This window comes from Sciurus vulgaris (assembly GCF_902686455.1).
Source record: "Sciurus vulgaris genome assembly, chromosome: 13".
In the NCBI taxonomy this organism is placed as follows: Eukaryota; Metazoa; Chordata; class Mammalia; order Rodentia; family Sciuridae; genus Sciurus; species Sciurus vulgaris.
Window position 1 is genome coordinate 25,631,357 of NC_136474.1, and position 12,269 is coordinate 25,643,625.

General features: G+C 48.7%; 1 protein-coding gene across 11 annotated transcripts in view; it reads left to right on the forward strand.

The window, feature by feature from the left end:
• FGD3 (FYVE, RhoGEF and PH domain containing 3) overlaps positions 1-12,269 on the forward strand; it is a 76,363-nt gene that overhangs the window by 45,333 nt on the left and 18,761 nt on the right. For all 11 annotated transcript variants that reach the window (XM_079108946.1, XM_079108947.1, XM_079108949.1 and 8 more), the window contains 2 exons: positions 10,308-10,446; positions 11,165-11,223. In XM_079108946.1, coding sequence (XP_078965072.1) covers positions 10,308-10,446; positions 11,165-11,223 — 198 coding nt within the window. The remainder of the gene's footprint in view (positions 1-10,307; positions 10,447-11,164; positions 11,224-12,269) is intronic.

Below are 12,269 nucleotides of genomic sequence, written 5' to 3' on the forward strand. Positions count from 1 at the left end.
TCATATATATATATATATATATATAATATATATATATATATATATATAATTTTTTTTTTTTTTTTTTTTTTTGGTACTGGGAATTGAACCCAGGGGCACTTAACTACTGAGCCACATCCCACATCCCCAACTCTTTTTTGTATTTTATTTAGACACGGGGTCTCACTGAGTTGCTTAAGTCATCATTAAGTTGCTGAGGCTGGCTTTGCACTCGAGATCCTCCTGCCTCAGCCTCCCAAGTCTCTGGGATTATAGGCATGTGCCACCGCACCCTGCTCTGATGCTATATTCTTGATTGACAGTTTTTTTCCTTTCAGCACTTTTTTTTTTCTTTCCTGGTACTGGGAATTGAACCCAGGGAAGCTTAACCACTGAGTCACATCCATAACCCTTTTTATTTTTTATTTTGAGATAGGATCTCCCTAAATTGCTTAGGGCCTTGCAAAATTGCTGAGACTGGCTTGAACTTGTAATCCTCCTGCCTCAGTCTCCAAGTTGCTGGGATTACAGGCATGCACCAACATGTCTGACTCTTTCAACATTTTGAATTTATCATCCCACTCCTTTCTGGCCTACGAAATTCCCTTGAGGAATCCTCTATTACTCTATGAAATACCTATATATAAAATAATTGCTTTTTTTCTTGCTGCTTTCAAGATTTTCTTTGTCTTCAACTTGGACAGGTTTGATTATAGCATGTCTCCATGAGTTTCTCTCTTGATTTATTCTAGTTGAAGTTCTTTGAGCTTCTTGAATTTGTCCATTTCTTTCTCAAATTATTTCAGCCATTATTTCTTCAAATAAATTCTCTGTTCCTTTCTCTTTCTTATCCTTTGTGGTTCCCACATGCATATGTTGGTCCATCTGATGGACTTTAAGTCCCTTAGTGTCCTCTTTCTTTTTCTTTTATGGTTTTTATGCCTTTGTAATATTTTCATTTTGCTCATGCATCACTTCCTGATTTTGTTTAGTTCCTGTGTCCTTTTAGTTCATTGAGCACCTTTGTAAAAAAATATATAGATATTGTTTCTCAAGCAGCTTATTAATGTGTGGGTTTTTTTAGGGTTGGTTTTGAGGTTTTATTTATTCCTCTGATTAGGCCATATTTCCCTGTTTCTTTGTGTGCTTTGAATTTGGTGGCAGGGAGGGGGTGACTGAAACCTGGGCATTTAAAAAAACAATTGCCTCTCGCAATCTTTGTGTTCTGGCTTTATGGAGGGAGTCCTTCATGAATTAGCCCAGTCAGAGGTCCTAGAACCTCTCAAACCTACTCCCATCTCTTGGTACCTTGGCATCTGCCTGCAGAACTGAGGATCTAATGTACTGTTAGGCTTAGTTTTCTGTGCCTTTCAAACTCTGATCTCATTAGTTCTGCACTCAGATAAGACAGAGTCCAGTCCCTTGGGCAGCCCTCAGACAAGCCAGAACCATGGGTATTTATTCTTGTCCTGCAGGAGGAGCCCTGGTATGGGAGTTGCCTCCAGTTGTTCCCTGCTATGTTGTATTGGGAGAGGAGTACTAAACGGCACTTCTATGGACTGAATGTGTACTCCCAAGTTTACATGTTACGACGTAATCACTAAAGTGATAGTACTGAGAGGTGGGGCCTTTTGAGGTGAATAAGTCATGAGGACAGAGCTTTCATGGATGGGATTATGGCTCTTATGAAAGGGAGGGAGGAAGGGCAGGGGCTGTAGCTTAGTGGCAGTGAACTTGCCTAGCATGCCTAGCATGAGCCCAGGGTTCGATTCTCAGCACTATAAAAACTAAGAAGTAATAAATAAAATGAAGAAAGGAAATTTATGGGTTCATTTTCCTCTGCTCTTCTGCTACTTGAGGACGCAGCATTTACCCGCCTTTTGACCTTCTATCCCTTTGTCATGTGCGGGCAAGCATTCAAGTCATCATTTTGGAAACAGAGACTGTGACCTCATCCAACACCAAATCTGCTGGTACCTTGATCTTGGACTTCTAGTTTCCATAACCGTGAGAAATAAATTTCTGTTTTTTTATAAGTTACCATTCTCAGATATTTTGTTATTGCAGCACAAAGAGACTAAGGCAGGCATGCCAAATGCCACATGCCACCAATTTTCTTACACTTTCCGCGGGAATCCCTTCTTGATTTTACAATTGTGGATGCTATGGCTTCTTCACTGGTCTTTAGCTTTCTCCTAGAGATTTTTCTAGTCTGTATTACTGTTCAGTCTGTGTTTCTCTGGAGGAAGGAGGGCCTGCAGCTTCTTAGACTGCCATTTGATATTGCTCTGCAATTACTTTGTAATTTTTTTATTTTCTAGTGCTGGGGATCAAACCTAGGCCTCATGTATGCTAGGCAAACACTGCCACTGAGCTACATCCCCAACACTGCAATATAGATTTCTGTGGTCACTGCATCTTCTCTGCAGTCACAGCTCCAGGAATGGAGAGTCATCTCTGGAGTATGGTTGTTTTGGGGGGACCAGTTGTGCTTTTCCTGGATCCCTCTGGGGAAATAGCATCCATGAGAACCGACGCCTGTCCCAGTCCCAGTGGCCTACTTTGGTCCTATTGGCTCCTGGTCATCCTGGTGCACTGCAGGTAACCCAGCTGCTTTCCTCCTCCCTGCAGTATTCTGACCCGCAGAAGCTGTTCCATATTGCCCAGGAACTCCTGCACACCGAGGAGACCTACGTGAGGCGGCTGCACCTGCTGGACCAGGTAGCTCTTGGCTCAGGGACTGGGTTTTGTCCACTTGCAGAATTCCTGTGGGCAGTTTCAAAGACGAATTCTTCATCCTTACAAGGATTGGGCATTACAATTGGAGTACAAAATGCTAAAATTCAGACAAACTTAAGTCTGGTCTAGAAACATACGTTTTACTTTCAGTGCTGGTGGCTTTGGGGCAAAGGTTCTGTCCAATCACCTTTGGGACTCTTCTTGGTGGTTGATAATCTGAGCATGGAAATGAACTGCTGGGTATTTTTTTTTTTTTGGCATATATAAGTTGGGGTGGGAGAGTTCATGAGGTAACATGGGGCCTCTGAGCACAGGAAATAAAGTGCCCGGGGAAACCAAGACTTGACAGGGTGTGTTGCTTCTGCGTGAATCTCAGAAGCCAAGGAAGGAAATCTTGACCTTTCATTTCTTGTGAGAAGGGCAAGAGGAAGATGTCTTGGTCCTTCCCAGGGGCTGCTCCTGTGTCACCCAACAATTCTGAGTCATAAATAAGCTTGTGTTAAGACCACCAGGATTTTCAAGCCAGTTTGACAAAGGAGGACAATGACTCTGGCATTCATTAAGAAGACAGGGTGGAGACTTTGCCCAGTGCCCCCTACTCTCACGGAACTGCCCACTGTGGCCCATGCTCCCTGGTTGACGTGAGCTTCTTCATGCCCAGGTTTTCTGCACCACGCTGAGGAAAGCGGGGATCCCCTCAGAAGTCACCACTGGCATCTTCTCCAACATCTCCTCCATCTACCGCTTCCACAGCCAGTTCCTGCTGCCTGAGCTGCAGCGGCGGATCACGGAGGAGTGGTGAGGACCATCCAGGGCCACCCCCGCCCTGTTCATGTGTTTAAGAACCAGGCAGGCACCTGGGGGAATTGTCTCATGGTGGCCTGGGCGCCTCCCTTCTCTGTTTGGTCCTAGGTCCAATCCAGGCCCACCCTTCCTTGATGGGCCACTTAGAGTTTTCGGGGCCTTAAGTTTTCAGGGGGAGGTACCAGAGATTTAATTCAGGGGCACTTGACCACTGAGCCACGTCCCCAGCCTTATTTTATATTTTATTTAGACAGGGTCTCACTGAGTTGCTTAGCACCTCACTTTTGCTGAGACTGAATTTGAACTTGAGATCCTCCTCCTCAGCCTCTTGAACCGCTGGGATTACAGGCATCTACCACTAGGCCAGGCCCAAGTCTTAAATTTTGAGGAAGCCAATGATACAAAATGAGGGCTTTTAATACCACTCAGGGATCCATGGAATTTAAATGAGGCTTGATATCCAGAAACACAAAATGGTGAGCCAATGGTGCTAGTCGGTCTCATTTTTCCTGCTACCATGTACTCCCCCTTAGCTTTTAAAAAGAATGAGATTTTCTACCCCTCAACAGTGGGTCACAGATCTTCCTCCTTCGGCCCCTCAGCTGCTTCTGCCCATTTTTAGCAAAGGGACAGCTCGGTTATAGACACAATTAATGAAAAATCACAGATAAGGCCCCCAACCCACCACTTCTCCTTATTGTGTGCACCCCCATCCCAAATTCTGGGAAACCTAAAGATTGGCTTAGGGTCCCTGCTGTCTTCCTCCTTCACAGGCCTGGCTTCCTCTTGGTGTCCCCAGAGCCCAGAACCAGGGGGCTTGACTGGGGGTTCGTTCACCTGTAGCTCAGGGTGGGGATGAGTCACTTTGTGAATATTCAGAAGGACAGAGTCCAGCTGTGGAGCAGGTTACACTGTGTCCCCAAGGTGGTCAGGACTGGGTGTGTCCTGGCTGACAGAGTCCATGCCCGTTAGAGACAGACTCTGCTTTCACGCTGCCGAGATTCAACCGTAGTGTATCAGGCAGCCTCCTCAGCTCCCTTTCTGACAAAGGTACAGGGGTCCAACCACTGATCCACCCTCCCTGGGTTGCTGGGCCTTTCAATCAAACCCACATGTACACTTTCAAAGGAGCACCCCAGCTGTGGCTGTGTGCCTAAGGCCTTTTCCTTTCCTTGTAGTTATTTACTTAGAATAAATCTCCAACAGAGAGTTCCAAAATCAAAGACTATTAGTATGCTTTTCACTTCTCGCAACTTTTTTGCAAAGCCCTGTCTCAAACAGCAGGAAGTATGTATGATCAGTACTGCAAAGTGCTAGTGTCCTGTGACTTTGTCAGCACTGGATAGAACCATGGTTTCCAACCTTTGTTCACTTAAAAGGTGTGAAATTGATCCTCTTATAAACCGTGCCCTGTTCCTCTACTGTGAGTGCTCCCGTGTTTGGGCTCTGGTTCTCAGCCTGAGCTGTTGAGGTGTTTAATAGACATCTTCTCCTTAAATATCCAGCAACATGTTATATTCTACCCTCCAAAACAAAGGGGAGGAAACAGGCTCGGGGCAGGTGACCCATGTGCCCACCATCACACAACACAGGGACTCAGGTTGTTGCCCTTGGCTGCCCCATATACCCCAATACAGTTCATGGGTGAAGTTCATGTCCACTAACCTCAGGAGCCCCCTCCCACCCTGGCTGCTTCTCTGATGACCTTACTCCTCTACAAAGGGACACAAACCCCCGACTTGGGGACATCTTGCAGAAGCTGGCTCCATTCCTGAAGATGTATGGAGAGTACGTCAAGAACTTTGACCGGGCAGTGGGGCTGGTGAGCACGTGGACCCAGCGCTCCCTGCCATTAAGGATGTCATCCACAGCATCCAGGTAGGCGGCTGCAGTGTGTGGGCACAGATGTCCTCGAGGCTCCTGGAGCTGGGTGTGTTTGGAACACGGAGAAAATCAGTGAAATTATGGGATGTGTCCTGGTGTCCCATGGACACTTTGATCTGACTCCCAGGGATAAATTCTCATTCCCATTTCACAGATGGAAAAATCATGGCTTAGTGACACAAATGATTTGTTTGATAGCACCTGGATTCAGAGAACTGTCTCTGACTCCAGGCATCCCTTAGTGTGTAGGGCAGGCATTGAGAAGGTGTCCTTTTGATCTTTTCTTTTTTTTTTTTTAATTGTAAACAAATGGGATACACGTTGTTTCTCTGTTTGTACATGGAGTACCATTTGTGTAATCATAAATTCACATAGGGTAATGTTGTTTTCATTCTGTTATTTTTTTCCCTTCCCCCCACCCCTCCCACCCCTCTTTTCCTTCTATACAGTCCTTCCTTCCTCCATTCTTGCCCCCCTCCCTAACTCTAACTATAACCCTAACACTAACCCTAACACTAACCCCTCCCACCCCTCATCATCTGCTTATCAGAGAGATCATTTGGTTTTTTGAGATTGGCTTATCTCACTTAGCATGATATTCTCCAATTTCATCCATTTGCCTGCAAATGCCATAATTTTATCATTCCTTATGGCTGAGTAATATTCCATTGTATATATATACCACAGTTTCTTCATCCATTCATCAATTGAAGGGCATCTAGGTTGGTTTCACAATCTGGCTATGGTGAATTGAGCAGCTATGAACATTGATGTGGCTGTATCTCTGTAGTATGCTGATTTTAAGTCCTTTGGGTATAGGCCAAAGAGTGGGATAGCTGGGTCAAATGGTGGTTCCATTCTAAGTTTTCTAAGGAATCGGATCTTTTCTTTTTCTTTGTCTGCACACAGCCTGTTTACAACCCCTGTGCCCTTGTCTCCTGACGTGTTGATCTTTTTCTTACTGATTCACAAAGTTTTTGTATGTTAAGAACATCGACTTTTATCTATCACACCTGTCATGATTTATTTTTCCCCATCTTTTATTTTTTAGCTTTATGGTGGGAATGACCATATAGAATTTTTGGTTTTTAAGTACCTATGTTCACCAATTAAAAAAAAAAAGTTGTTGTTTTTTTTTTTTTTTTTCCACATAAGGGAGTTTATTAAGCAAACAGAGTGTCTCCCTGCCCGGTAAGAGAGAAAATGAGAGGAAAAGAGAAAGGAAAGAGAAAGGGCACACGCTAGAGAGGGTGGAAAAGCGAGGAGGAGAAAGAAAGTGAGTCGGGGGAGAGAAAGCATGAGAAAAGATCGAGTTATGCTTTTTTAAAAGGTAGATCAATATAGTGTCCCATGTGCATGGGAAGAACCCAGGTCCGTAGTCCGCTGCTTGTCCCAGCACAGTAGTGACCCTGAGTGTGCACGCACACCACACATCTCTTCCCCTGGCCTCACTGTAGCTTGGAGGGGTCGTGGGCCCTGAGTGCTCACTGCTGGGTATGGAAGCAAGGCCTGGATTTGGGGTGGCCCCTAATACCTTTTCACCGGGCCATCTCACGAAGGCACGGTGGTTTCCTAGTGCCCCTGACTCAGTAGCGGAGTCAGGCCCTAGAGAAGACAGCCATGGCCTCCCCCTGAGCCTCTCCTTTCCCCTTTGGCCTCTCTCCTCTCTGGTTCTCACCCTGGCTGTATCCAGGGAACAGCCATGTCCAGCCTCCATGAGCTGTATTTTTGCTGACACAGCAACTCCCAAAGGACACTCTCGTCACTCACCCAGCTTGCATTGTCCACAGATGCGGTGACAGCCAGGCCTCCGGGGCAGACAGGGACCAGCCTGAGTGTGATTTCTCAGAGGAGGGAACATTTTGGCTGGTGGAGGTGCTGGCTTCCTGAGTCCTGCAGGGGGGACCAGGACAAAAGTCCACTTTCCAAGACACAAGTGACAACAAGTTTTCTTTCCCAGAAAGCGTGTTTCCCTTAAAGTCATATTATCAATCAATGCACCATAAAGTATCCAGAGGAACCACGACTGGGGTCCCCTCCGCTCCTCCCTGACCCAAGCTGCACGTGGCCTGAGTGTCCTTCCTAGTCCTGCTGCTTAGGTTTGCCGTTTCCATCTCTTTCCCCTCCTCTGCCTCCTCCTCCCCCTACACTGTCATCATCGTCTTAGCGCAATAACTGAGGAAGCTGACCTCTGGCTAAATTTGCATTGGCCAGTTGAGCTCTGACTTGGTTATTTTGAGAAAGAACAGAAGAAAAAGATTAAATTGGGGTTCATTTGGTTTGTTCCCCAGGTTGTCCGTCAGCCACATCTCCCCTCTAGGTCTCAGAATGCAGGAGGAGGGGAGGGACACTGGGGAGCTTGCTTTCTTCCTGGGAGATGGGACACTACTCAGGCAGCCATGCACCATGACATGTGTGCCATGGAGCTCCTTCCTGAGATGAAGACAGATGCTCAGCCTGGTACAGTCTGCTGTCCCCACGTTGGGCAGGCCAGCTTGTTGCATCTGGAAGGTCCCCAGTGATAAGAGGCTTTCAGGATTGGGAGGTCAGACAAATGTGTCTAATGACGGTACCAGCACTTCATTGTCTCAAGCAGCATCTGCCTGGCAGACATGACCCACAGTCACATGTCCCCATACCCTGGGCAGACCTCTGGTGCTGAACCAGGCAGGCTGTGGGAAGGTCTACCCCTTGGTACCAGCCTGGTCTAGTTATTCTCTGCAGGTGACATTGACCCCCAGGGACCTAAACCGTGTCTGTAGACATTGATGTTGTTCCTGGTATCAGGTGGGTGGAAGCTGGAGATGCCCTGCAGTGCACAGGACAGTCCACAAAGTTTCTCACCCAAATGTCCATAGGCCAAGGCTGAGAAGCCCTGGAGTGGACAGAACAGGATAGCACCACGGTCAATTTTCCTGTGGCCTCTGGAGATTTCCTTTGTGCAATCCAAGGCACATTTAAAGTAAAACTTTTATTTTTAAATAATTTTAAACATTTTTTAAAAAGTTGCAAAAATGACAAACTGTTACAAACCTGTAGCATTTTGTCCTGTCCATTATTCTCTCTAGACACATAGGTATGGTTGTTATTTTCCAAGTCTTTGAAGACTAAGTTACACTGTTAGCCTTTTTCCTTAAATGTGAATGAGAATGTTCAGCACAGGGATCAAACCAGGACTTTTGCACTGATGTCACACTACTCCGAAATGCACGCCCAAATGTCACAGCTGACCCAGTGATGTTCTTTTCCTTCCTTCCTTCCTTCCCTCCCTGGTCCGTCACCCAAGCCAAGACCACACATTGTGTTCATTTTCAGGTTTGTCTCCTTTCTACCAGAACAGGCTTCTGTCCGCAGACTGTCCCTCAGTTTGGGTCTGTGAGCTGTTTGTCTGTGATTCAACTCAGCGGTTCCTTTTGTGAGTTTCACTGGAGCGAGGCTGTGTTCTCACTGCGTCCTGCCTGGCCAGATGCCGTTCCCATGTGCCCCACTTCTGAGGATGCTCATTTGATTAAGGGCGTGTCTGCCAGGTCTCTCCATCAGGAAGTTAGATTTTTCCTCCCTATTATTAAGCTACCTCCTAGGGAGACACCTTGATGCTATAGGAGTACTCTCTTCATCATTCTTGATGATTCTCAAACAATTGTTTTCATGAAGGTTGTAAATGAGAGTGTTTCTAGCCCTGTTGTATTCAGTCTTACCTGAGTTGAAAACCGTGTCATTCTGGGTCCTGAGGCAGGTGAGGCCATTGAGTTGCTGGCAAGGGAATGGTGGAGCAGGTGGACAGTGCAACAGAAGCAGCAGGTCCTCTTAGCCAAGACATGTGGCCTTATGAGCATGGTTGAGAGAGGAGCAAAGAAGGTGGTGTGGGGCTGGGGATGTGGCTCAGTGGTTGAGTGTTTGCCTAGCATACATGAGGACCTAGGTTCAATCCTCAGCACCACAAACACACACAAAAAAGAAGGTGATGTGGCCAGGAAACCCCAAGTCGGGCAGAGGTCATGGGGACAGCATGCAGCCCTGCACGTCTGGAGCTTGCATGCTGTGTGAGGGTCCGGATCTCCCAGGCAGCAGTAGTGAGGAGGTGCTGAAGGGCTGGAAGAGGGGAGCTGTTCAGAGGCAGGGTCCAGGGAGGAATGCAGAGAGCCATGAGCACTGTCGGACAGGGGCCTGGCCTCCAGGGACTTAGCACACCACCTGCCCACCTGATTGTTCACTTTTGTGGGATTTAAAATTTTTATTTTATTTTATTTGGTACCAGGGATTGAACCCAGGGGCGCTTAACCCCTGAGCTACGTGCCCAGTCTTTTTATTTTTTATTTTGAGACAGGGTCTCACTAGGTTGCATACAGCCTCACTAAGTTGCTGAGGCTGGCTTTGAACCTGCAATCCTCCTACCTCAGCCTCCCAAGCCACTGGGATTACAGGCATGCGCCACCGCGCCCAGCCACTCTTGTGTTTATAATGAAAGAGTCTGCGGCACTCCGAGAGCAGCTGTAGGTGTGAGGGGAGATGCTGGCCTGATTCCCTGTAGGAAGAGTTAGGAAGAGCTCTTCTCCATCTCCCAGCAGAGGGGAGGGGGCTCAGCTCAGATCCACATATGAACATGGTGCAGAAAGCTCACTCTTGCCGGCAGGGGGCAGCCTTGTCCGGTGTTCATTTCTCCACTGAGGATGCATCCGGAGAGCAAGCTCTGGGTCCACAGCCATCCCCAGGTGGGCTTCTGCTCCTGGCTTCCTCTCTGCCCCTCTCTGAGCCTGAGCTCCCCCATTACAAAGTGTGGTCAGTCCAGTCGTGTCTTCAAGGGCAGGCCGCTCCAGGCAGCCTGCTGGGATTGTGGTGGCCAGAAGCAGCGTTGACGTGCATGTCCTCAGGGTGCCCCGCACTGCCCTTTGTCCCCACAGAAGCAGGATGTGTGTGGGAACCTGACGCTGCAGCACCACATGCTGGAGCCTGTGCAGAGGGTCCCCCGCTACGAGCTGCTGCTCAAGGACTATCTGAAGAGGCTCCCCAGGGATGCCCCAGACTGGAAGGATGCCGAGAGTGAGTGGAGGCGGCCGTGAAGTGAGGGGCCTTGGGATGGGCGAGCGACACCTGCTGAAACCTGGGGTGCAGGAGAGGGAGAGGGGCAGAGACACAGAGACACGGAGCGAGCAGAGAGATAGAGAAGAGAGAGAGGCACAGAATCAGAAAGACAGAGGGGCAGGGAGGGAGAGACAGAGACAGAAACAGAGGAGGGGGAGAGAGACATACAGAGAAAGAGAGACGGGAGAGAGAGAAAGAGACAGAATCGGAGAGTCCGACAGGGAACCCCTTTAGGAGGTGACTTAGTAAATCTCCTCCACCAGACGTGTGAGGGGGGCACTGAGTCTGGGGAATGTGCTGCCAAACGCTGGCCCCACCCAGAGTTTAGGACACAGGAAGGACCCAGTGGGGCTGATGAGGGTCACTCCTGGTCCACTAGCAGTGACCATTGTGGCTGGTGGCAGCACAGGACAGGAGTCCATGCAGGAGAGTGGGGGTCCCACTTGGCGTTGGCCCTAGCAGGCAGCCAGCAAGTGAGGTGTGTCTGCAGGGCCTTGGCCCCTCCCTGTTCCTGGGCTAGGCAACCGGAGCAGACCCAGCACCTTCAGAAAGGCTGAGTGTAGGAACAACACCACCCCACTGGAGAGCTGCCCGCAGCCCCAGAGTCAGCCTCTCCTGTAAGAGTGTGTACCCTGGCCACTCTGTGCCCAGGGTAATTTGGCTCCTCCTCCTGCAGGGTCCCTGGAGCTCATTTCCACAGCTGCCAACCACTCCAATGCAGCCATTCGGAAAATGGTGAGTGAGGGCTGCGGGGGGCGGGGGCTGTAAATAGCAGAGCAGTGCAGGAGTCGGGGCTGGTGGGCTGCTTTAGCGAGCACATGTACCCTGTTCCCAGGGGGCCCCCAGGGAGCACCTTCATCCCCTGCCCCTAGAGTGGTCAGGGGCTCTGTATTGTGCTGGGCAGGCCTGCCTGGTGTACACCTTGCCTCCCTAGTACATACCAGGTGCTCAGCCCCCTTAGAACAAGCCAGGTGGGTACACCCAGCCGGTTCTAGTACAGCCCTAGGCACACCATGTCCAGCTTCCCTCAAATCTGCCATGTGTAAGACCTGCCCCCAGTACGTGCTGGCTATAAGCTCAGCCCTCCTAGTACAGGCCAGGTATAAGCCCTGTCCTCTGCTAGGGTGCCCACCCAACTTCCCTGTATATACACCTGATACCTGCTTGTCCCTAATCCCCGCAAGGTCCTCAGCCCTGTCCTATCCATTCCTTCAGAATCCCCCACATCCTTACTGTGTTTTTCAGTCCACTTGCATCTACTGCATCCATGCCAGAGATAGGACAGGCCAAACCTCCCTGATCCTAGGTGTGCAGGACAAGGTCATTCAAGGCCAACAACAGGAGCTGCTGAGTCATGGCAGGTCCAGGCCCAGACCATGTTGCCATTGTCAAGTCCCTTCAGGATCAGTCCTACCTTCTGCTGCCTTGGCTTCCAGCTCAGAGCTGAGACCATGAGCTACTGACCCTATCCCATCACACCTCAGGGTTCTGGTTGGCTATGTGACCACCCTATCCATCACCAGGGCTTGGGAAAGGTGACATATGGATTGATTCTTTCTGAATCATGGCCGCTAAACTGATCTCTTCATGCTTCATTTTTCCTGTCTAATGGTGCCCACTTCATACAGTTGATGTCAGAATTGAATGAGTTAAACAGATAGCAAAGCAGGTAGCTGTTATTTATTATTACTATTATTTTGCATGATGAACTTCTGTTCGTCCTTTAATACCCAACTCAAATGTCCCCTCATATTTCCCTCCCACTCCATTGTCAGCAGGCC